The sequence below is a fragment of the Canis lupus genome, chromosome 25 (genome assembly GCF_048164855.1).
Source record: "Canis lupus baileyi chromosome 25, mCanLup2.hap1, whole genome shotgun sequence".
Classification (NCBI taxonomy): domain Eukaryota; kingdom Metazoa; phylum Chordata; class Mammalia; order Carnivora; family Canidae; genus Canis; species Canis lupus.
In genome coordinates this window covers 39,115,186-39,139,491 of record NC_132862.1, presented here as the reverse complement: position 1 = coordinate 39,139,491, position 24,306 = coordinate 39,115,186, and the positions used below count along the sequence as shown (strand labels likewise).

At 49.8% G+C, this 24,306-nt stretch overlaps 1 protein-coding gene and 1 long non-coding RNA gene across 3 annotated transcripts in view; both read left to right on the top strand.

The window, feature by feature from the left end:
• Positions 1-24,306, top strand: part of CD9 (CD9 molecule) — a 31,914-nt gene that overhangs the window by 3,627 nt on the left and 3,981 nt on the right. The window contains exons 2-4 of the mRNA XM_072799263.1: positions 15,939-16,041; positions 22,900-22,997; positions 23,684-23,758. Of these exons, the coding sequence (XP_072655364.1) occupies positions 15,939-16,041; positions 22,900-22,997; positions 23,684-23,758 (276 nt within the window). The remainder of the gene's footprint in view (positions 1-15,938; positions 16,042-22,899; positions 22,998-23,683; positions 23,759-24,306) is intronic.
• LOC140617590 (uncharacterized) lies at positions 1,201-9,368 on the top strand. 2 transcript variants are annotated; one of them, XR_012017781.1, is made up of 3 exons: positions 1,201-4,981; positions 6,214-6,334; positions 7,217-9,368. It is a non-coding gene; the product is annotated as an uncharacterized lncRNA (long non-coding RNA). The 2 variants fall into 2 exon arrangements; XR_012017780.1 differs by lacking the exon at positions 1,201-4,981 and adding an exon at positions 5,283-5,439 and having other exon boundaries at positions 6,214-6,262.

The window sequence follows — 24,306 nt, the reverse complement described above, 5'->3', positions numbered from 1 at the left end:
CTCCGGGATTCCCACTTCAGGACACCCTCTCCATTTTATGTGTGGTACCACGTTTTGACAGTGGGCAGCCCCACTTATGAAAATAAGCCACAGCGCAGAGAGACCCCAAGACCTCAGGCTCTGGGGTCAGGGCAGAGGATGTCCCCAGGGAAGTGGCAGGGGCTGCTTTCTCCAGAAGCTCTTGGCCTTGGTGGTTGGGCTGAGCCAGCAGTTGGGACTGTTGCCTAAAATGGCTCTCCACCTTTAGCACACAGACAGCAGGAGCCCTGGTAAAGCTGGCCGTGTTTGTACTGAGGCCGGCAGGTCTGGGGACAGGTGGGGTGAGGCGAGGCCAGGTGTCTACATCTGCTAAGGAAAATAGGACTGCTCCCCTCCCCAGAATCTTGATGGCTTGCCCCTCACTTTGTTCTGTAATGGTTGTCAACAACAAAGCTCTGACTCCTGATTTTGTGGGGAGTGGGGTTCCTCACTCTACCCCTTTCCTTTCAGAGTGGCCCATGGCACCATTCTGGACCTTACTCTTCTGTACTCAAAGGAAGAGGCCCTGGCATTTGAACCACTTTAGTAAGCAGCCCCACGGAGGGCCTTCCTTGCCAGAGCACCCAACTCAGCTAAATGAGTCGGTCTGTGGCTTCAGACCTCAGTCGGCCTCCGCACACCCTTCTGTATTAGATGTGAATCTTCTCTGTTAGACACAGAGCTGTGTGTCCCATGTTTGACTTGTGTGTTTGTTTTCCGGTACGATTCAATTTTATAAGGAGGTGTGGCTTTGGGTCGCACCGTTTGGAATTTCATAGTTACACTATGAACCTGCAAAAGCACCTTTTCTTCTAGAAAACAGGAGCCTTAACTGTTCTTTCCTGGGTATGGGTGCACCTGGCTGTGGGTCAGGATAAGGGACCTGAGGCCATGGGTTATCGTGACTTCTGTGGCCTGTTGTCCCGTTGGTAGACAAGGAGGATTCTCAACAGACCTGTGTCCGTTCAGCCAGGAAAAGAGTGATGTTTGAGGAGGTGCGTGCTTTTGTTCTGCGTTCCCCACTCTCCAGGTGGGGGGGGGTCAGTGGGACTGCTGTTGCCCCCCCCCCCCCCCGCAGGTCTTTTCCACCACAGAGGTGCAGAAGCAGTCTTTTCCATCTCTTCCATACTTCCTTGTTCCAGGGTTTTGAAACTCTGGGTAAGAGCCTGTTGGCCCCATGTTCTCAACTCCTCGGAAATGTCCTCTGCAATGGACAGATGGAAATCAGGAGACCAGAAGGGCTAATCTCAACAATACTTTTTTTTTTTTTTTTTTTTAATTTATGGTTTTGAAGTCTGACTGCAGATCACTTGCCTGTTGCATTCTGTGGAAAAAGTAATGCTGGTCCCGGGACATTTTCATTTTCCATCAAGTGATGGCATGCAGCTGTGGAAAGCAGTATCCTGTCTCCAGATGAGATAATTTTATAATAATTACATCTATCCGGTAATTCCAGCTCCCCTCCTCTACTGCCCCAACCACCTCCACCACCCCGAAAAAGTACTTAGTTCTGAATAGGTTTTTAAGTACTGTGTGCCATCGTCCTAGACTCATGGACCTTAACTTACTTTTTAAGGGAATTCTACAAAATCAGTAAAGACCTGCCTCCAGAAAAATGATATGCCTTTTTTTTTTTTTTTTTTGGCTTTTTTCTGAAGGCCAATGAACACCTCATATTAGTTTTTCTCTCTTGGTCTCCAGGCAGCCTCTTCTCTGTTCTGAATCCCATGTTTCAGCCATGAGCAGTGGGTTGCCTCGCCACTACCCAGAGACTGGGGGTGATTTGAGAAAAGCTAAGTTCCCTGATGATCAAGAGCAGCCTAGCCTGGAGAGCTAGCCTCCCCACCCATACTTGCTCTGACTCTCAGCTTAATCATTGCCCAAGGAGTGGCTTTGACTCTCGATTAATTTAATGAGTGTTCTGTATTTCCAGTCCACATGAAGAATCTGACTTTATGAGCTTCTAGCTAAGTTTTGCTTCTTGGGTTAGGGTTTTCCCATAGCTTGGGTGATTTGTTTTTGTTTAGGAATAACTGAGTTCTGACTTTCCCTCCGCCTCTTTCCCTACCAAATAGAGGCTAAAATCAGCCAACCTCTCCTGGCCTTCCCCTTGAGAACTTTAGAAAGGGAGGGGGGAGGTGTGGATTGTTTAGGGATTTGGGCTCCTGAGGAGATGATATTCAGTTTGATTGAGTAGCAGGGGTAGGTGAAGCCCTCTGATGGAGAGGGGCCTGGATTCATTTGATCCTAGCAAAGATCCCTGGGTAGAGAGGTATGAGGACTATTGATTTGGAGAAAAATCAGATATCTGGGTTTTTTGGTTTTTGTTTTTGAAGATCTGAATTTATTTATTTGAGAGAGAGGGAGAGCCAGTGAGAGAGCTCTGGGAGGGATAAGCAGGATCCCTACTGGGAGCCGGATGCAGGCCTCTTAACAGACTAAGCCACCCAGGTGCCCCAGAAATCTGGGTTTTAAAGGTCCTTCTTGTTCAGTCCACATGCCGGGCATTGTACAGGGATGCTGAAACAGTGACTTTTGCTGGCTCTGTTAGGAAAGTCAGCCTTCAAAGCTTAATCATGTTACTATTATGTTCAGTGTGTATTCCAGGCTCCAGTGAACACCTCTCAGGCCATCTTCTGGTCCTACTTTCCCCACTCCCACCATATTATAGCTCTGACTCCCTAAGACAGATAATCCCTAAGAGACCTAGAAAGCTTATTTCAAACAAATTAGCTCCTCTCCTAGTGCTGAGGAGGGCCCACCTGTTAGTATGAGAAGCTGGCATTATCCTCTGGGGGCAGGTGGCTCCCAGGACTCCATAGCCGGGGCTCTAACACAGGCTTATGGTCATGCCCTTCACTGGCAGGATGGTGCTATGGGGAAAGGGCAGAGGTTCTGGCCTTCCCCTTGGGGCCATTCCTACAGGGGACACGAGGACGGTGGCCATTGGGCAGCCAGACTTGCACCAGTAGCTAAGATGGGATGAGAAGAAGATATGTTAAGTTACTCTGGGAAATCTGTTTCCCAGAGCAGTGCTTGTGTCCACACTGACTTTCTGGCCAATGCAGCAAGGGTGTGGATGAGGTTCTTGGGCCAGAGGCCAGCAGGAAGAAATGCATTTTCAGTCTATCTCTGTCTGTCTGTCTGTCTCTCTCTCAACTCTCTCAACTCTGTCTGTCATGCAGCTGGGCTCAGAGAGAGACCAGGGTCAGGTTACACCTCCAGGCCAGGTGGCCATTGCAGGTGCCTTCCCAACCTGAGAAGGTAGAGCCCTCTGCTATTCCAGGTGGGCTCTCCTGGGACCTTTAAGAATAGAAGGTACAGTTTTGAAATGAGATCAGATATGGCCGGGAAGGAGACAGGACAAAAGTACAAAATTCTGACTCTGAAATTAACGACACTGATCAAAAAGACAGTTTAGCAGAGAGAAACTGGGCTTTGCAATCATACTGTCCGGGGTTCAAGTTCTTGCTCAGCTGTTTATTTGCTACGTGATCTCAGATGAGCTGCTGCTGTGTCCAAGTCTTCCCATCTAAAAGATGGAAGTAAATATTGCCTACTTTGTGGGTCTATTGTGAAAAAGAGTACAAGTGAAATGCTGCAGGCAGGGTGTGGGACATAGCAAGTATCAAAGTGCTGGCTGCCCAGGAGCACACAGTTAACCCTCGAACAGTGCACCAATCCCCACTCACTCAAAAATCTCTTTATAACTTCTGACTTCCCAAAAACTTAACTACTGATAGCCTACTGTTGACCAGAAGCCTTACCAATAACATAAACTGTCAATTAACACATACTCTGTATACTGTATTATATGCTACATTTTTACAATAAAGCAATCCAGAGAAATAAAAATGTTATTAAGAAAATCATAAGAGAAAACACATTTACAGGACTGTACTAAATTTATCCCCAAAATCTGCATATAAGTTGAAACCCGCCTTGTGCAAATGGCAGCTATAATTAAGAGACCTGAAATGAAGACAGAGATCATGGCAAAGGGATACGATAGATTATAGGTTGGACACAGCAGTTGGGAGACCTCAGCTCTTGCCCCTCCCCTGGCTTTGTGCTCAGAACACCCCATGATGGGGAAGGAGGGCCATTGAACTGAGCCGTGCTGGCTGTGCCTATTGCGAACACTGCCAATCCACACACCACATGGCATTGCTTAAAAGATATAAACAAAGGGGCATCTCCCACCACTCAGGGCCATGCAAGCAAGTGGTAACCAATCCCACAGATGGAATGAAAGCTAGCTGGTCCACATGGCTAAAGTGTATAAACAAAAGAGATAGAGAAAGCGTGTGTGTGTGTGTGTGTGTGTGTGTGTGTGTGTGTGTTTGTAATCGCCAGGCATCTTAGGCATACACAATGGAAAACAAATGTGTGGTATTCTGGAATTTAAAGGAAAACATCCCCAAAACAATCCCCCACATCAGATGATTTTGGTTAAGATCAAAATGCCTGTTTTCAGCAGAAAACAGATTTATGGGCTGGCTGATGTGTGCTCCATGTCTGGCAAGCAGGCCATGGAAACTTGCAATGAGTTTTCTTGTTTAGAAAGAGGTTATCTTGGGCAGAGGCCCTCCCTCTGGATCCTTCATCCCCAAACTACTTAATTCTAACATACCATATTAGCTAAAACTTTTCTCCTCTCTTGGTCAGAATAAGGGCTCTGGTTTTTAAATGATGCTGACTTTGTCTTTGGAAGGGAGGATTTCTCAACTCTTGAACTTGTTCAGACCAGGTCGCGGCCTCATTACCATAAAGGTGTGCTGAAAAAAAGCTTATAAGGCCCTTCATCCCTTGCCACACCCCAGAGAGGGGACCTCGCTAGCTCCCTTCCACCAAGAATGTGACAGGCAGTCAAATAACTGACCTCTGTGTGGCCAGTGCTATGCATGTGACAGAAGGAGAGAGCTGATGGCTAAGTTGCTCCATACCTGCTCTGTGACCTTGGGTAAGTTATTTTACCTCTCTGAGACCATTTCCTCATCTCCAACTGGGATGATCATAACTATTTCAAGAGATGATCATAACTATTTCAGTTCAGCCAGCCCTCTTAGATTCAGAAGGGGCAGCAGGACCTTACCATAGAAATCTAGCTCAAAAAAAAAAAAAAAAGAAATCTAGCTCCCTCATATTCCTCTTCTCCCTGGGAAATCCCACTGTTGCTCCTATAGAGCAGGTTCCCCTCTTAGCCGTACACCAGCCTGAGGCCAGGCTGGAATACATGTTGGCCCCAAAGAGCCACGCTTAGCAAACTGATGGCACTCATATGCTATAGCTGTTGAACCCCTCCACCCTGGAGCCCCTCCCCCGACACCCCCCCCCCAAAGTACACAGAATCCCCAGAAAGTGAATCTCTGCAAGGTCAGCAGGCAACCTAAGCAGGTGCTCAGGACATTAGCAATGCAGGTATGCCCAAGCTTCATGGGAAAGACCAGCACTTTTTTTAACTTCTTCATATTTATTTTATGATTCTGATTTTTTTTTAATATTGAATTGTATAGGGGATGGGATAGGTGTCATCATTTTCTCAGTATTGAGGGCAGTAAGTGGTCGCAGGAGGCAGAAGTGTGCCTGCCCAGGGGCCTGGCTTCTCAGGGATGGTTGGGTTTGCTGTTGACCTCCTGGAGGGTCCACCCTGACGTATGGTAGAAGAGCAGCACATGGTGGCAGGGTGCTTTATGATGACCCAGGTGGTGGTTGGGGATGGGAGGAGTTGACTTGTCCTAAATGCAGATTCCTGGGGGAGGCAGCAAATGTTGACTCTGCTTATGCCTCACTTTCCTTATCTGATCAGTGAAGGTAATACCACCAAAGTCATTGGGTTGTTAAAAATTATGGCATTTTTTAAGATTATTTATGAGAAAGAGAGCATGTGGGGTGGGGAAGCAGGCTCCCCACTGAGCAGGGATCCCAGTGCCGGGTTCAATCCCAGGACCCTGAGATCATGACCTGAGCCTAAGGCAGAGGCTTAACTGACTGAGCCCCCCAGGTGCCCCAATGATGGCATATTTAATATCAAGCATATCACAGTGCCTGGCTCAGAGCAAGAGCTCAGACGTTCCTTTCGGCGGTTATGGCTGTTAGTTACTGTTACTACTGCCTCTCAGAACATTTCAGGGATTGAAGTGTCCTAAACACTCACATTCCCCCATGTCTCCTTGCTTCCGTTGCATCACACAGGATTGTTCCTGGCTGAAATGTTACCATGAAGCTCCATCCCTTTCAGAAGGTGAATTAGAGAACTCATCTTTCCACCTGTCCACAAAATGCCCATTTCAGAGATTCCTGCTGTGTGGGAGAGGTGGGTGAGGAGGGGGACCAGCTTTGCCCTTAGCTGCATGTGGCCCCAGCCTTGGTGCCATTTGGCAGAGGCCCCCCCTTCGTGGAGTTGAACTGGGAGTTTAACAGTAGCCATGGGAGAAGAAATCTCTGCCTCTAAACCAGGAAGGGTGGCCTCAACACCTCTCCTGTTCACTGTCCATGCTTCCCAAAAAGAGGTAGATCAAGAACTTTCTTGATACCTCGAGTGGGGCTGAGCCCAAGTCACCGTGGCTTCTGTGTAGACACTGTGCAGGAAGGAAAAAAGAAGGCAGAGCTGTCCCTGAAGGGAGCATTTTCCCTGTTACCTGGTGATGGGGGGGCTTGAAACCACCACCTCTCCCACCCTCAACAGAGGGGGAGGGGAAGGAGAGAGAAGGAACCCCAAGGAGAAGTGAGTGGCAGTGTGCTCCATCCCCCTTCGCCTTCCCCTAGACTGGAGCTAGTGCCCTGGGTCTAGAATCACATCACTGCAGCAGGCAGGTTAAGGTTTCAGGCAGAGCATCTTGCCAAATTCAGCACGTCCAGAGGCCCTTCTTATGCCCCAAGGAAAGTTCTCAGGGGTTTCCAGTCTTCCCATTCACCAGCTGGGCAGGGAGGGAGCACAGTGTCAGGAGGGATAGTAGCTCTGAGATGTCTTATGTGGTCTGACTCAGTGTGAGCGCTGCCTCTTGCTGGCTGTGTCTTTCTGAGAGAGTTGTTACTTAACCTCCTGGAACCTGTTTCATCTATAAAATAAAGGTGACGAGGGGATTAAATGAGATGGTGTAGGCCAGTCACTTCCTGTAATGTGGGACATGCATGGATTGATTCTCATGGGGAACAACAGCTCCTGGGATTACATTATTGATTATCCTTTCTCTAGCCTCTGAAGGAGTTGCTCACGGACAGAAAAGCCTGCCAGAGGTCAACCCAACACTCACCTACAATGCCATTACCCATCAGCCTCTGCATGTATTCTTTTAAAAAAATTCTTCCCCCTAAAATTTAGGGTTGGCTGAGGAGAAGAATCCGCTTGTACATAATGGCAGCCCAGCCTAGAGAAAACGCAGGTTGCAGAAATCTGGAGGAAGTTTTTACCAAGAGTTCCCTGCTGCAGAGGCTGTGGAAGGCATTTGGGCTTCTTGGGGAGGAGAGTTCACAGGGCTGAGCCTGTGCGAAACCTTACTTGGAAGCCAAACACAGGTTCTAACTTGACCCGTCTACTATGCATTCCCAGGCTGACAGGGTTCAACTTGGAGTTGTCCAGCCATGATCTCTTTCATACCTGTTGCTTCCTTCCGTGGACCTGTCCTGTATCTTCCCCCTTAGCTGTCCTTTTGTAGCAGTCTGGGGGTGGTCCTGTGGCTCTACAGCACCAGGGGGGACTGCTGAGCCCACACTCTAAATTGCGGTGTAAATTGGAATGGAGAAATTCTTCCCTGTGGGGAGCTGAGCCCAGCCAGATCGCTTCCCCCACCCCACCCTCCCTCCATGGCTTCCTGCCCTTTAGCCCTGGCGTTTAGAAAGCTAGCCTCTGGGTTCAGAACTCCCCACCAGAGAAAGGTTCTCTATGCCTTCTCGATAGTTCAGTGTTTACATCAAGGCCTAGAGCATTGGTTCTCAAAACGTGAGCAGGCATTAGAATCATCTGGGGAGGATTGCTGGGCCGCACCCCACTCGTTCCTAGTTCAGTTAAGTCTAGGACAGGGATTGTAAATTTTTATGTCCAATGAATTCTCAGGTGCTACTGCAGCAGCTGGCCCGGGACCACATGGTGTGATCTGCTGGTCTAGAAACAAGTTTCCCAGTGGCCCAGCTTCTGGAGATCTGAGCACTGTCCCCAGATGGGTGGCTTGGTAAAAGCCTCAGAGCAGAAGCTGTCAAGAGGGCTGAGATGACTTCTAGGATGATCCTACTCCTGGAGAGACTTAGTCTCCAAGACTGTCGGTCTCCTCTGGGGTTTTTCTACTTGCCTCTAATAAAACTAAAGTTAATAACAAACCCTTGCTGATATCTTTAAATTCTGCTGGGAAGTAACATTTTACTAGTGATCCTTAGTGAAAGCAAAGTCATGGCAGTATTTCCTGCTCAGCAGAGCAGGGTTTGGCTTTTGTGGTGTCTCCGCACAGTGGGCCTGGGTGCAGGAGGACTCTAGCCGCTGCTCACTGATGGGTGCCTTCGTCCTTCCAAAGATGACAGCGTCTGCCTTCATTTGGAGGTGGCAGAGGAGCGTGCCAGGAGAGGATCAGAAGAGGTGGTAGGGACTGGGTTCCTGTTTGTGCTTGCAGTGAGTGCCTGGCCCAGCCTCCTGACAGTGAATCAGCCTGTCCAAGGCTTGGCAGTCAGCGGTGAGCCAGGGTTACCATGGAGATGGGTGAGGCCCAAGCCCACAGGTCTGGGTGGCCTGACTTGTTTTTAAATGTTGAAGCCTGCGTGAACATAGAGGCCCTTATCTCCACTTCTGAGGCTTTCTTAAAACGTGACTGGTATCTTGGGGCCCAGAAAATGTTGGTAGGGGAAACTCACATCCTTGCTATTGGGTCTGTTACTGACTTCTGGGTGCCACCTGGGTGCCTACAGGTCTCCCAAGCTTGGTACCTTTTACAAAAGATAAAATAAGGGACTTCTGGGTGGTTCCATCAGTGAAGCTTTTGCCTTCGGCTCAGGTCATGATCCCAGGGTTCTGGGATCGAGCCCCGCATCTGGCTTCCTGCTGAAGGGGGAATCTGCTACTCCCTTTCTCTCTGCCCACTGTTCCCCTGTTTGTGTGCTCTCTCTCTCTCTCTCTCTGTCAAATAAATAAATAAAATCTTAAAAAACTTAAAATATCCTTCTGAAGACTTATTTTCTGGCATATCTTTCTGAAGGAAGTAAAGAGGTAAAATCCCCTTCCTCTCTGGTCTGCTCCATGAATACCTCCTTCCCGTGGAGGTAATTCAAATTACCATTCCTGCCTCATCCTAGCAGAGCTCTGGGAGGCATGTATGGGTGTGGGGAAGGTAAATTTATCCATCGTCCCTCCACTACAGGGCACTCTCACAGACCCACAGAAACCAGAACCTGTGTCCTTAAATTGCCCTGCTCCCTCCTGCCCAGCCACCTCCTCAGATCTTAAAGGGACACAACAGACAGCCACCAAGTGCCAGGAATCGCCCTTCTGTCGTCTTTTGTCTTTCTCAAGGTTTATTGTTGTCCTTTTCCTTACAGAATCTGGCTGGCTATGCCACATCGTGGTTTTCAGAGGGCTGTACATGCATTACCTCATTTAATCCTCCCCTTTCAACCCTGGTTCGGGGAAGCCAAGGAAAGTGCTTAGTGTCAAACAGCACCTAGGTGGCAGACCAGAGTTAGATCCAGAGTCCACTGCCTGCCACTAATCCAGGACTTCTCGGCAGAAGTGTGCCAGAGACTCTCCTGGCAGGATGGGGGACTGAGACAGATGCACACATATAGAATTCCCTCCGGGGACTCCGACACCCACCGCATGTAGACCAGGCCCTGAGTGGCACAGGTGGCAGAGCCAGGGCCTCCTACTCCTTGCTCTGTCATTCTTTCTGTAATGCCACCTGCCCCTTCCGGAAGAATGTTGTAGCATCTCCTTGAGCACAGGTTCACCAAAGTAACAAAAACGGGCATTGTTTTCCAGAGGGACAATGAAAAGGAAGCAGGAGAGCAAGTACCCCTCCTTCCCCTGCCCCTGTTGTCCTACTGCTGCCTACCTCCAACCCCACCAAAGTGCAGGTGTGACTACTGAAAGTCTGAGGCCAGCCTCAGAAACCAGGTGTGGAGAATGATCCACTCTGCCTCTTCTGGGCTTCCTAAGGCAGTTGGTTAGAGAAATCATAATGAGTATTTTGTCCTTGAAAAAAAGTTTGACCAGTCAGGTCATATTACAGAAGGAAAGAGGGGGCCTCGCCAAGACCACCCAGTTTGTTTGCCATGAGAAGATTTTTTCTTTGAAGTGGGATCTGTCCAAGGCAAACAGGGCCCTTTCCACCTGAGGGGTGGGATGCAGTGCTACCTGCACGTGCGCACACACGTACACACACGCACTGTTCCTTATTGTCATATCTTTGTGCAGGTTTTGTTCAAGCGTTTCCGATAGTGGAGCTGAATATATGTAAATACTTCCTCAGTTTCTAACTAGAACTAGTTTTGCAAACTTGGCATAGGGTCCAGAGCAACCAGGTGCCCCTAAGTGGCATTACGTTTTGATTTGTTTTCAATCCTCCTTTGGGATTAAAAGACATTTCCCATAACTCCAGGTGTGTTTTAGTGTAAGATTTCTGGGCCTGAAGAAAAAAAAAAAAAAAAGATTTCTGGGCCTAGCCCTCCAGTCAGGTTTATGGTGTGACTCACTGGAGTGTTCATCTTGGCGTGGGTGCCCTTAGCAAGTCATGCTTTCGGTGGTGGTCGAGGAGATGACCAGGGCCCAAGTGGGGGCCCTGCCAGGTGTTCATGTTCCCTGAAACTGGCATAAGCCGTGAGGGACTGGGTTACCTGTGCGCTCAGCAAAGATGGGAGTGTCAAACTGGATTTTTTTTGTGGGGCAAGGACAGTGACTCATGGCTTTTTCATAAACTCTCATTTTCAAAAGACTTCACATGGATTTGTCCTCAGTCTCACTGCAGTATTCATCACATGCCCTCATGGGTCTTTCTCAGCATTTTCTCTGGACAAGTTACTGTTCTTGGCAGTTTCTGCCTATGGTGGTGAGACAGTAGAAGTTGGATCTGAATGAAAAGCCAGATGGGAGAGGAGGCTTGTTGAAGTAAAGAGGACCGGAGAGAGAGAGAGAGAGGATTTTCGTGGGAGTTTGAGATTCTGTCCCATTGAAGTAATCCTCTCATTTATTGGATAAATATTTGTTGATTGATTGATTGATGCTTTGTTCACCGATTTATCATTACTCACTATCGTGACCGAGATGTGGATAGAGCAGGGGACTAGAAGGACTGAGAAGCAGCCAGGCACTGAAGGAGCTTGTGGTCTAGTGAGACCTGACCCCAGCACACCTATGAGAGGGAAGGGCACTGGAGAGAACACCTTCAAAGCTCATGGGATTGTGTTCCCTTAGGGGGAGACTGAGGACATCTTGATGGGGAAGCAGCAGGCCTAGGTGGCCAAGACTGTCTTCCAGGAGGGAGGGCTGGCGTGAGCAGAGGTGAGAACACATGAGACTTATTTGGGAACCTGAGTGATACCATCTAAGGGGCAGCTGAGGAAGATGTGGGGCCAGGGTTCAGCAGAGTCATGCTGCTGAGACCTCAGGAAACCTGAAGACACAGTTAATGCCTTAAAACTTAAAACTGAGTGACTGACCTAAGCCACGTAAGACTCTTGGGCAATGGCTGCGCTCCCACATGGAGGGCGGGAGGCAGGCTTGGTGTGTCATACGGTGACTACTTTCTGGGGACCTGGAGGCTGTAAGCCACCAGCTAACGTGCAGGTATCAGAACATTCAGCAACCAGGAGCAGTAAGCCTAGAGGAAGAGAAAGTTTCTGTTTGGAATTTTGGATAGAAAGACCTGGAAGCTTCGGAGAAGTCCCAAATACACACACTCACACACACACACACACATACACGTATGTATATGTAAATATTCTTAGTTTTAGAACAGTTTCAGATCTACAGAAAAGTTGCAAAGAGAGTATAGAGAGCCTCTTTATCCCCCACCATTCCCCCTATGGTTAATACCTCTACTACCGCACTCCATGTGTCATGACTAAGAAACCAACGTGGTACATTACTGTTAACTAGGCTCATTCGGCTCTCACTTGTTTATCAGTCAGGTCCTCTTTCTGTGCCAGGGTCCCATCCACGAGACCCATGTGACAATTACTATGTCTTCATCGCTGATCTGGGACACTTGTCTTTCCTGGTGTCTCAGAGATGACCTTAGCAGTTCTGAGAAGTGCTGGCCAAGTATTTTGTAGAATATGCTCAATTTAGGTTTTTCTCATGGTTATCTTCTAAGAAAAAAACCAACACATGTGAAGAATTTAAGAATTCCCAATAGAACAATGAGGGGTAGCTATCCTTTTTCTCTGCACTCTGTCGGATGGATAGGACACCATTTTTGGCCTGAAGGCAAAGGAGCTTTTCTCAGCAAAACCAAGATTTTCTCTTTGGCTTCCTTTGGGAAAGGAGGTCACCAGATAGACTCCATCGTGCCTCAGGCGGGGAATAGAGGCTCTGGACTTTGCACTTCCATCCCCACCACACAGGTTGTGGTCTTGAGCAGATCACTCTTTTTCGGGGGTGGGGGAGGAGTGAGCTAGAGTTGGCCAACAGACCTGCTCCATCAGACCTGCTCAGATCCCTGCATTGTTGCACGAGCAAGATGGCAGCTGTGGTAACTGTACAGGCCAGTGTTCTGGCCACATGTCAGCTCATTAACCTGGGAGGAAACCGGTACCCTCTTGGCCTTCCAGACCCCTGTTTTCTTGTTTTATGGAGTCCCTTCGTAATGGACTCAGTGCCCCTTTTTTCCAGAGTTATGGCTCTCTCTGGTTCTTGTCATTTATTTTCTCCCGGTATTCCAAGTTCCTAGGGGTGAGAGCCAGGTGGGGGTGGGCTGGGCACCCCTCCATGCCACACCAAAAAGCGAATTCTTGGAGGATAGATAGTGCCCCCTGTACAACCATGAGCCATTATTAGGTGGTGCCAGTTCTGTGTGGCCCTGTGACCCCGGGCCATCCATGGAGACCCAGCCAACCGATGCAATTTCTCCAATAGTGTTAGAAAAAAAATAGGGCAGCTCATGACTTACGTATCTTCCTCTCAGGCCAATTAACTCAGTAATTCAATCCAGAAAGGCAGCAGGGCTCGCTCTGATTTTTGTAAGCCATGTGCTCCCCGGCCTGCCCAAGCCTTCTACTTTGGTGTCTTGATCCTTCCTCCCCCACCTCCCTTTGGTGAGTTTATAGGCATAAGAAACTGAGGTCAATGACTGCTTTTTCCATTTCTCCAGAGCCAGCTGCTGCTTCTTCATTTTAGTGAAGTTCTGTGGCTTTGATGCTAAGATGATGCTAGGTTTTGGGTGGGATCCAAACGTGTGGGACCTCCCCACCCCAAGGGAGACCTGAAGTCTTTCTTCTGATTCCAGTTCTCCAGCACAATGTTCTGCTTGCCACCACCTTGCCTAGACCAGATAATTGGCTGGACTTCTACACATTGGCCTAGGCTCCTTAAAATTATAAAATGGAAGAGGCCAAACCATGGTGGGTTTTATTTGGGTACCCCATTGTTATCCATGGAATCATTCCCAGAGAGAAATGATTGAGTCTAACTAAGAAAGCATAGAGCTAGAGGCCTCTCTTAGGCCCCAGGTATTCTCAGCAAGATGAGGGCAGGAGGGAGGACCAAGGACAAGGTTTGTGGCCAAGTGCTGACTGAAACTGAGACCTCCCTCCAGTGCACGTGAAGCCCCTGCCTACGGTATTCTCAGGTTAACACCATCACATCCACAATGAGGCCAGCGGCCACAGTCTCCTTGCCCAGGGGTCTCACTGGGCTTCCATATGGTGTAGGGAGAGGAGAAAGTATTGCCTTTTTCTGTTAACTCTCCAGGACCCCAGGGGAGCTAGGCAGGGCCTGCCTACCACTGTCAAGTCTCACTTAATGCGGGCTTGTCCTAAACTCAGCATACGGGGATGTCCCACATATGGGCCCAACTGGGCCCAACGGTGGCACTCCCAAGTCTCAAACACACAGTCCGAACTGGGTACCCAGGCTAGAAATGAGAGAGAGACCCTACTTCTCCCCTAAAGGGCCATGTCTGCTGTCTTTGATGAGGCCAGGAGACCCTCATTCACCAGCAAGTCTTGTGTGAATCAGAAGAAAAGCCTGGCATCTAGGAGTTTTTCCTTTCCTCACTGTGTAGAAACGAGGCATCTGGTGTCACATACTTCTTACCGGACGTTTGGTGTTGCCTTCCACCAGATGGGAGCTAAGAGGTCTCGGGAGATAGTGAATGACTGTCCTCCGTGGGGAGGAGAGTGACACTGGTGACCTGAGGGCTGATCAAGTTATTCTCACAATGCCCACTTGGTACCTCCTTCAGAAATACTTCTCACATCACCTCCTTTATTTTGAGCCATACTTAAAAAGCAAGGAAGGCCGCATCTCACCATTCCTGTTGTACAGATTGGAAAACTGAGGCAGTGGAACTCTGAGCCAGGAATTCCAGAGCCTGGCTGTGGAATCGCATCGCTGGAGGTGTGAGCAAGGATTTGACCCTACTATAAACAGAGGCCCTGTCGCCACAGTCGCTACCTCCACCTGACACACTACACCCACCGCCAAGCCCCCAGCAAAACGAAAGGAGCAAACAATTAGAGAGAGACCTAGCCACCCCATGGGCTGTCCCAGCTCCCAGGGCAGAGGACCAGGCCCCCTGAGGAGCAGTGCTCTGACATATGGTGCCTCTGGCAAGAAGGGGGGTCCCAGAGCCACTCACTCACTCACTTGTCCCACGTGTGAGTCACACGTGCACTGCAGCCTGAGTCCACCTCAAGCAAGTCCTGGTCCCAGTGAGAGGCAGTAGGGGTGGAGGACAACTCGGTAGGGGTCTGCCTGCACAGGCTCCTAGATCAACAATGCCGGGCCAGGATTTGTCCCATTGGTTCTGTTCCTTAGCGGCCAAGTCTGCCCTAGGGTCTAGTATCAACTTGCCCACCTACGAAATGGAATTTTTGGAAGATTGGGGGATCACTCAGACGTGTGGTGTCTGGATGTGTACAGGGATCGCTTGTACAGAAGCGCGTGCCTCAAACCTGGACCAGGGCAGCTCAGCCTGTGAGGTTTGCTTTTGTGAAAGGGAAAGGACAGGTGGGAGCCACTCAAGGGAGACCCTGCTGTCTCACTTACTGAGCCTGGTGATTTCGTGAGGATTCACAGCTGCCCTCATTGGTGCTTAACTGCCCACTGAACAAACAACTTGTCTCCTTTGTCATCATAGGGCACATACACAGAGTAGTGCATGAAACCCAAACAGTTTAACGAATAATTAGGAAATAAATATCCACAGCTCAGCACCCAAGTCCAAAGCTAGACCATCGCCAGTGCCCTAGACACCCCCCTTGCAAGTGCTATATTCCCTTACCAGAAATCCCTCCCTCCCTCCCTCCCCCTACAGGGCACCCCACACTTGGCTTTATGACAATTGCTTTCTTTTTCTTTTCTTTTCCTTTGTCATTTACATATACCCCTAAACAGTAGGGCAGTTTTTAACTATAAGAAAACACGTTGTACATGTTTTTGTGTCTCTTGCTTTAGTTTGGCATCGTGAGGTGCACGCATAGTGCGCATGGCTACTGTGATCCACTGCTGGATGTGTTTCCACTGCTGTATAGTATTCTAGCATCCATGAAGTATCCACTCTACCGCTGGACTGCTAGTAGTGAATTGTTCCCAGCCTGCTGATATTTTTAACAAATGGATCTCAATCCCCTGGCTACTGCCACTACCAGGTGGACAGCGAGAGACAGAGGCAGAGGCCAAGGGTGGTCCCAGAGCCCTTTGCAAGTCTCCCCTCCCGTGCTGTGGCACTGTGCTCCCCCTGGCAGCCAGGACTAATGCCCACGTCTGGTCTGTCTTACAGCTTGCTGGGATTGCAGTCCTTGCCGTTGGACTATGGCTCCGGTTCGACTCTCAGACCAAGAGCATCTTTGAGCAAGACACCCAGCCTTCTAGCTTCTACACAGGTGAGGTGGTTGGGGGGTGGGGGTACTTGGTACTTCCTCTAACTGTAGACATTCTGTATTGATCCAGGGATTGGCCTTGGGAAAGACTTTTGCTCTCGCCACATTGGCCTGTCATGTCCCTTTCAAGCTTTGCTTTGTGTAGTCGCGCCCAGGAATTTGCATTTGACTGATGTGGTTTCTTTTATCATGCTGACTAAGTCTGGCATTCTGACCGTCCCCCCAATAGGAAGTTGGCTCTGCCAAAGTTGCTGCCACTCTTGAGGGTTTAAGAACCTCTGTGCTTGTCCCTGACTCTGTCTTAATGTATATAGTCTTCTTAAACTTGCTCGTTTTCCTTAATTCAAAAAAGTTTGTCCTGGGGATCCAGAGTGCCAGGACTAGGAGAGGCAAATCCTCCCCACTGTGCAGATAGGGGTGCTGAGACCCAAAACACCTGCCTCCTGGATAAAACCGTCAAAAGGAAGAAGAGACTGGCAGAGATGCCAGCCCAGCAGACCCCTGGGCTGGTAACTGCCTTGGGTATTTGGTCTTATTTGTTTGTTTTCCAGGGTGCTTTTGCTTTAGGGCAAATGTTTCCAACTTAAATACAAATAGATTTAGCAGCTTACAAGTGGCTCCTGGGCATCTTTTTATCTTTTCTAGAATTATTCTGTCCTTTCCACTCTCCTCCAAGGCTCACCAAATGCAATTCCTCAGTTTCTAGTCAACTCACAAAATCCGTAGCTGTCTTTTCTGTTTTGGGGACAGGAAACATTTCATTTACGAGAAACGAGCAGACCCCTATTTTTAGGATGATGTTGCCTTGTCATCAGCTCAAAGTGTAAGTTTGGTTACTTCCTTCCTACGCACCAAAGAAGTTATTTAAAAAAAAAAAAAGAAAAGGAAAGGAAAAGTTGGAGAATACAGTCTAGAGAGAGTCCTCCCCCAGGCCTTCTGGAAGGACACAGCGGCTGGCAGGCGCACAGACCCCCTACCCGCCTCCCAGAGGCCACTTAAGCCAGGCCTGCGGGCCTGCGTTAGCCCTCTTGGCTGCCTTGGCTGCATGCGCCTAGGCCCTGTGGAAGTTTCCCTGCTTGTGCTGCCTGTTGCTATTGTTTTGGGGTGTTTTTTTAGGGTGTGTCCCTCTATTTCCAGAAAGAAAGTGAGGGGAAAAAAAACACAAGCATGTTTTTTGAAAAAAACAGACACACACACACACGCGCGCACACACACACACACAAGCATGCACGCATGAAGTTTTTAGAGAGCAGGTTTCCAGCGTGCCCTGACTTGTTTTAGCAACAGCATTTTTGCAGGGCTGTAGCAACGAGGGCCTGGAATGCTGCCCTATGCACAGGGAGCAGCATAAGGGTGCTGTGCTGAGGGGGAGCTGTGAACCATCTGGAGGAGAGAGGAGAGTAGATCTGTGCAGGAGTGTGGACTCGAGTGGCAGTGGTCAGGGCCGGGTGCCCTGGGAAGAGCCAGGCCTCCTGCTCCACCTGCCATAGTTCTCCACAAGGTGCCTGGCTGCACCCATGCCAACAGACCAGCTTCTATCTTTTGTTTTCTAGGACCCTGGCCAATTCCCCATGTTTTTAGATGTAGGAGGCAAGAACCTCATTGGCGAGTGGAGGAATCATGAGGAAGGGTCTTCTTTGTGTGTAACTCACTGTCTCACACATATTGTTATGTGATATAATCCTCATAATTCTTTAGGGTACATGGAATGATTCCCATCTTATATTCGAAGAAATGAAGGCTTAAAAGTTAAAGAACTTGCCCGATTTCATACCTGGCAAGAGACAGGGCTGGGATTTGAACCCAGGCCTATGAAAGCTGCTTCTCGGATTATCCATGCTAGATTGTGGGGAGGACTCCACTCCCCACGTAGGAAGAGAAAGTATCTCCGCTGACTGGATGTTCCCCATTGGGGGTTGGGGGTGGGCAGGGTCAGGGAGGAGGCTCCTTTGGCCTTTGACCTCACCCAAATTGTAGTTAGGGGAAGGAGCCCCCAGCACTGGTGGCCCTAGCTGGCCGATGACAGGTGGGGAAGTCCTGCAAGGTGGCAGGAAAGTGATGAGCACGGTGGTTAAAGAGCCACAGCCTGCCTCTGGGAATCACAGGATGCACAATGGCCAGTGGTCCCACCCAAAGTGACCAGTGGCCACTGTCCCCTTAGCTCTAACAGAGGAACATTGACACTCCACTTCCCTAGGAAAGGGCTTAGCTTTGGAGACTGTTCTGCTTGCAGAAGCCCCAGCAAAGTAGGGCAATGCAAGTGACACTAGAGCATCAGTCAACAAGTGACCACTTGGGTGTGGCTGGGCCATGCACTTCACTGAGTGCGCTGGGAAAGTGAATCATCGTCATTCATGGGCAAAGGACCAAGGAGGCTTCATTCTCTGTATCCCCTTCCCCCTTGAGCTGTGACACCAGCCTTTGTACTGGCCTGTGGCCCCTCCTCTGGCAGGGTTCCAGCCCCGCCCCTGCTGATACTCTGGGTATCATGGGGTGACCGTACCTTGCACTGGGGCCCTAACCACCTGCAGGGCAGCCCACAGGCCAGCCTGACCACACAACTGACCCTTCAGAAAACTTGAAAGACCCAGGGGTGTCTTTTCTCCAGAGGGGGTGATGGCTTTTAAAATAGAGAAAGAATGCATAACCAGGCAGAAGAAGCAAGTGAAAAAAAAGAAACTTTTCCAACATTCAGAACAGTCGCTAGTGAATCCAGAACAGCTGACAGCCTTATATGGGCCTTCTCCAATTCAGGCCCTGGGAGATTCAGCCCATCAGCAGTATCCATAATCCCAGGCCACAAACATGTTGGGGAACTTCATTTTCTTGGTCCCAGGCCAGCAGCCCTTCTTAACTCCTTGGTGTCCTTCCAGAACCATAGCCACCGAGTGAGGGCATCTGGGGGCTCCAGCCAGAAGTCAGGCATGTCCACCCCTCCCTAGGACTATCCCTCTTTTTATGACAAGGTGCCTGGTAATTTCTAGGATACATGGCTTTTGCCCTCAGCGAGCTTGTGGCCTAGGGCAGCCTGTTTATTTGCTCAGTGCCCGGTTCTCCCCATCCTGACACTGACAGAGCTTACACACTTACACCTCTCTGAGACAGAAGAGTACCATGCTAGGCAAACTCGAGTCCACCCGTGGTGCTTGTTAGTGGGAACAGCCATCGATGGGAGGGAGCCGGACCAAGAGAGAGCCACAGGAGAACGGCGCAGGGTTCCTCTGAGCCCTTGATTGAGTATTTTGGAGACAATAAATTCTTGTAAGTTGCAAGATGGGGCTGAGATGGTGACACGAGGCGGATGTATCACTCTGGAGCTGAAGCCCAAAGCCCTGCCTGATGCACCAGTGAAAAGAATGCTCAGTTTTGTGTATAAAGGACACCCTGGCATATGCTTCTGCTCCACCAAAGGCTTTTCTTCTCTGCCTAGGCCTATAATGTCAGCCTGAAAAAAGAATAAACAGGCCCTTAAGCAAATTAATACAGTAATCCCAGAGAAGGCTCCGTGACGAATAACTTTTTCCATGAGTCAGACAGAAAGCTAACATTCACTTGTTTTATAAAGGGGAACGCTTTGTCATTTATCATTGCCAGCCTTTGCTAACAAGCTCAGGATGTAGGCTGGAGGAGCCTTTCCAGAGGGAAGGCCTGCATGACCCTGCTAAGATGCAGTCAGGCCCGCCAGTGCTTCCATGGCTTCCAGAGGGGCTGCTTGCAGATGAGCTGCCCTCTGGCTTGATGGCCACTGCTCAGATCCCTGTAAACAGCTGCCAGGGAATAGCTTACCTTCATCTCCAACTGGAAAGAGTGAAGCCAAGACACCCCAGATCTGCAGCTACCTGAGCAAGATTTATTTTATTTTATTTTTTTAAGATTGTATTCATTTATTTGACAGAGCAAGAGAAAACAAGCAGGGGGAGCAGCAGAGGGAGAAGGAGAAACAGACTCCCCACTGAGCAAGGAGCTCCATGTGGGGCTCGTTCCCAGGCCCTCAGGATCATGACCTGAGCCAAAGGGGGTCATGCTTTGCTTAACCGACTGAGCCACCCAGGCGCCCTACTGAAGCAAGATTTTTTTTTTTTTTAAAGATTTTATTTATTTATTCATGATAGTCACACAGAGAGAGACAGAGAGGCAGAGACACAGGCAGAGGGAGAAGCAGGCTCCATGCACCGGGAGCCCGACGTGGGATTCGATCCCGGGTCTCCAGGATCGTGCCCTGGGCCAAAGGCAGGCACCAAACCGCTGCGCCACCCAGGGATCCCATGAAGCAAGATTTAAAACCAACAACCATTGTCCTACAATCTTCATCTGCTGAGCCCAAGAATGAATAATTACCATTAATCAAGATGTCCATAAGGAGGAGAATCTCTCTCTCTCTCTCTCTGTGCATGGGAAATGTTTTTTCCTTTAGTAGCTTACTACTGCTGCTGACCCAGCTCCCCTGCCTTCTGCTAGGGCTGTCCTGGCTTATGAGCCGAGGTCTGGACTTACAGAAAACATGTCTGTCTGTTCATTCCTACTCGACTCAATTCCATGTGTTTGTAAATCCTTTTGATCTCTTAATACCTCCTATTTATTTAGCGCCTGCTATGGAGCTCAAAGGAGTGACCTCATCCTTCGTTGTCTTGCCCCGATGAGATGGGGAGAAACCGGGGCCACCTGACTGCCGCGGCTGGCCAGCGTCCCTGTGGCAGAGCCTGGAGCCAAGTGGGGCTGCCCCTCCAGCACCTGTGCAGTGCATAGGGCTGCACTGCCCACCCGAGTCCCACCTGAGGCCCTGCAGTATTGGACGGCCCCGGAGGATAGGACTTGACTTGGGGACAACCTCCATTTGTCCCCTTGCCCAATCTGGGCCAGGCATGCACGAGAACAATACCCATATTCATACAGCATAGGGGTTTGCCAGAAAGCCCACGTGACTTGACATCACGACAGATGTGGGGGGAAAGGAGAGAGACACAAATGCTCCCTTGTGTGCGCTCTGCTCGGGCTGCCCGTGAGCCTCAGCTGCAGGCGGGCCACAGAGTTTGTTGCCTGCAAAGCCCCGGCTCTGGACTGGGGGTGCAGATGTGGCACAGTGAAGTCACTGTAGCACCTGCCAAGGTTCTCACTGCACACTATCCTGTTGTGCATTGTGTGGAAACATCACAGACACTCCCCATTTCAGCTTGCACTTCAGGGAAGTCTCCCCAGGCCCAGTTGATAGGGGGAGGGATCAGCAAGTATATAAAAATGCATCACTGTGGCTCTGAATGCTTGTCATCCATCCTCCGTATTATTCAGATTAACAGCAGCTAGCATTTGTTGTGCACGTTTGGGTCCTATCCCTTAGTCTTCACGACGATGCCTAAGGCAGACGCCTAAGGCAGGCATCGTCACCATCCCCATTATGCAGATAGAAAATTATCACACAGAGAGATGAAGTGTCTTTCCCAGGGTCACAGAGCTGCTCTCAGACCAGGACATGCTCTCAGCCATGTGACAGGGACATGCTCTCCGACAAATGACAGGAGCCCCCCTTCCTAGGGTTGAACAGAACACGCCTGCAACATAGGGAGGCTCAGGGCTTCTCTGCCAGGTTCCCCACGGGGCTTGAGTGCTGGGGAGCAGGACAGCTGTGGCTTCTCAAGAATACAACCACAAGGCGGGCCCCTCTGGGTATTCCCTGGGGGGTGATGATGGAATGACGAGGGCCAGGCTCTACGTGTTCCCCTCCAGGGTTTGACATCGAGTGGGGCCTAGGCAGCAGTCACTGCCCTTCTCACCACCACCTCCCCCTCAATCACTCAGATTGAGGATTTCGGAACAGTGTACTCACCCTCCCTTTAAAGGCAGAGCCTTTTCACCCTCCCTCCTGGAGGAAACTAATCAAAATGAATCGCAACTTTAAGATCCCTTCAGTGCCCTTTATGGGATGCTTTAAAATTTCTAGCCACCAAGCTCCCATTTTACTGATAAAGAGACCACCAAGGCCCAGAGGGGGAAAGCCATCTTACCAGGATCACACAGCTCTTAGTCACAGAGTTGAGATCAAAGCAATGGTCTTCTGACACCAGGCTTGAGTTCTCTGCACTGGAGCAAGTACTCACTCACCTACTCACTCACTGCAAGCGGGGCAGGGAAGCATCCCTCCCGGGAGTGAGACAGAGCTGGCCCATCCTGAGCATGGTGTACTACCCCTTCCTACTGAAAACTTGCTCTGACAGAGTCATCTTCTTCTTCTTTTTTTTTTTTTAAGTTTTATTTATTTACTTATTCATGAGAGACACAGAGAGAGAGGCAGAGACACAGGCAGAGGGAGAAGTAGGCCCCCCTCAGGGAGCCCGATGTGGGACTCAATCCCAGAAGCCCTGAGCCAAAGGCAAGACTGTTCAACCACAGAGCCACCCAGGTGCCCCTGACAGAGTCTTCTGTTGAGTAGAGGCCAGCAGGAGGCTCATCAGTGTCCCAGGAAGTTAGCCCCAGTTTGGAGGGTCTATTTTAATTAGTGTCAGTGGATTCGTGTTGCTGGAAACATCTGACAGACTGGATCAGTTTGTGTCCTGCATGAGATCTGGGGATTTGCGTGGATCTCTTTTTCCTGGATAGGGGGTCATGAGCACCTTCTAGGAAGGCGTGGGTAAAATAGGAATGAGGGCTTGATGCGGTGGGGTCCTAGAAGAGAGATCGTTGGGAAGGAGACCTAAGAGCAGATGTGGAGGAGGCTGTTTGTCGGGATAAGACACTTTTTCCCTGAGAGAGGGGCAATAAGGATGGGGGTGCGACACAGGTTCTCACAGAAGGGGAAAAGGAATTCCAGGTCCTATCCGGGCTTCCACACAATGACTCCATGCCTTGCCCTCTGTCCTCTCCCCTCAGGAGTTTATATTCTGATTGGAGCCGGTGCCCTCATGATGCTGGTGGGTTTCCTGGGCTGCTGTGGGGCCGTGCAAGAGTCCCAGTGCATGCTGGGGTTGGTGAGTACCCCTTCCACCCCCCTCAGCCACTCTGACCCCAGGCCTCAGGCCCGAGATCTCACAGAACAGGAGGGGTGGGGTGGGGTGGGGTGGGGTGAAGGAGGGTACCCTGAGGGCTTGAGCTCTCCTCAGCTTCTCCCCTGCAGTGAGGCCTTGCTCCTCTTCCTTTCTGGAGCTGCCTCTGTCTTATCCCTTCCGTAGGCGACTAAATGCCAGGACTTTATTTTCCCCTCTTTCGAGGACCACATTTGCTTTATTTCCCTGAATCCACAGGTACCTTTGCCTTCTCTTATTTTAAAATTTGCTGTGATTTTCTTTGAATTCCAAAGTGTATTCCCTTTGTTTCCTCAGCTCCCTATGGCTTTTGTGAGTGAGCAATGGCATTTTGTCACTGACTCGTAATTAACACCCAAGATATAGCAATTTTGGGGTCGGCCATGCCCTTTTCTTTCCTCCTGAGGAATCTCTTCCTATTACCGCTATCACTCCTCACCTTGGCGTAATGCTCACAGTCCTGTGAACATCTTCCTCGTCCCTGCCAGGCTGCTCATTTGTGTCACCAGATGCCATACCCCCCCCCCCCCGCCCCGCCCCGAGACTTGTTCTTTGCTCTCCAGAATACCATGTGGTTGCTCTCATTGGCTGACTGGGATTTCTCTTCATCCCACCCCTTCTTTGCCTTCTAGTTCTTTGGCTTCCTCTTGGTGATATTTGCGATCGAGATAGCTGCAGCCATCTGGGGATATTCCCACAAAGATGAGGTAGGTTTCTCCCATGAGATCTCTTGGGAGTGATCAACAGTTTTGGGAATTGGGGAGGTGGGAGTGATGAGGGTGGTAGGGTGTCCCAGCTGGCCACTCTGGGCCACTCAGCTTGCATCCATCAAACGTTCCTCTTACTTCACCACATTCCCACATGAGCTCCCCCAGGGACAGGGGAGGTGGGTGTTGTGCCGAGCACTGCTTCCGGTTTCCTGAGTGGTGCTGGTGCATAGTAGGTGTTCAGGAAACATTCACTGGGCCTGTCTCACACCTCAGCAGCTCTGCCCCCATCTCCTCTGGAAGGATGGCTTAGTGTGGGCTGGACCCTGTTGCTTCACCTCGTCTATGAGTATAAGCCACCGCAAGCTGAGTGCTGGCCAGACCCCCATGTAGGTCCACAGATGGGCAAGCTGTGATCCCTGCTTTAAAAACTGCCACCTACCTGTGGGAGAAAGATATGCTTTTGATGAGTGTCATAAAAGTCCTTTATTTAAAAAAAAAAAGTCCTTTATATCCAGAAATTCCATGAGGTCTAAGAAGGTGGCATG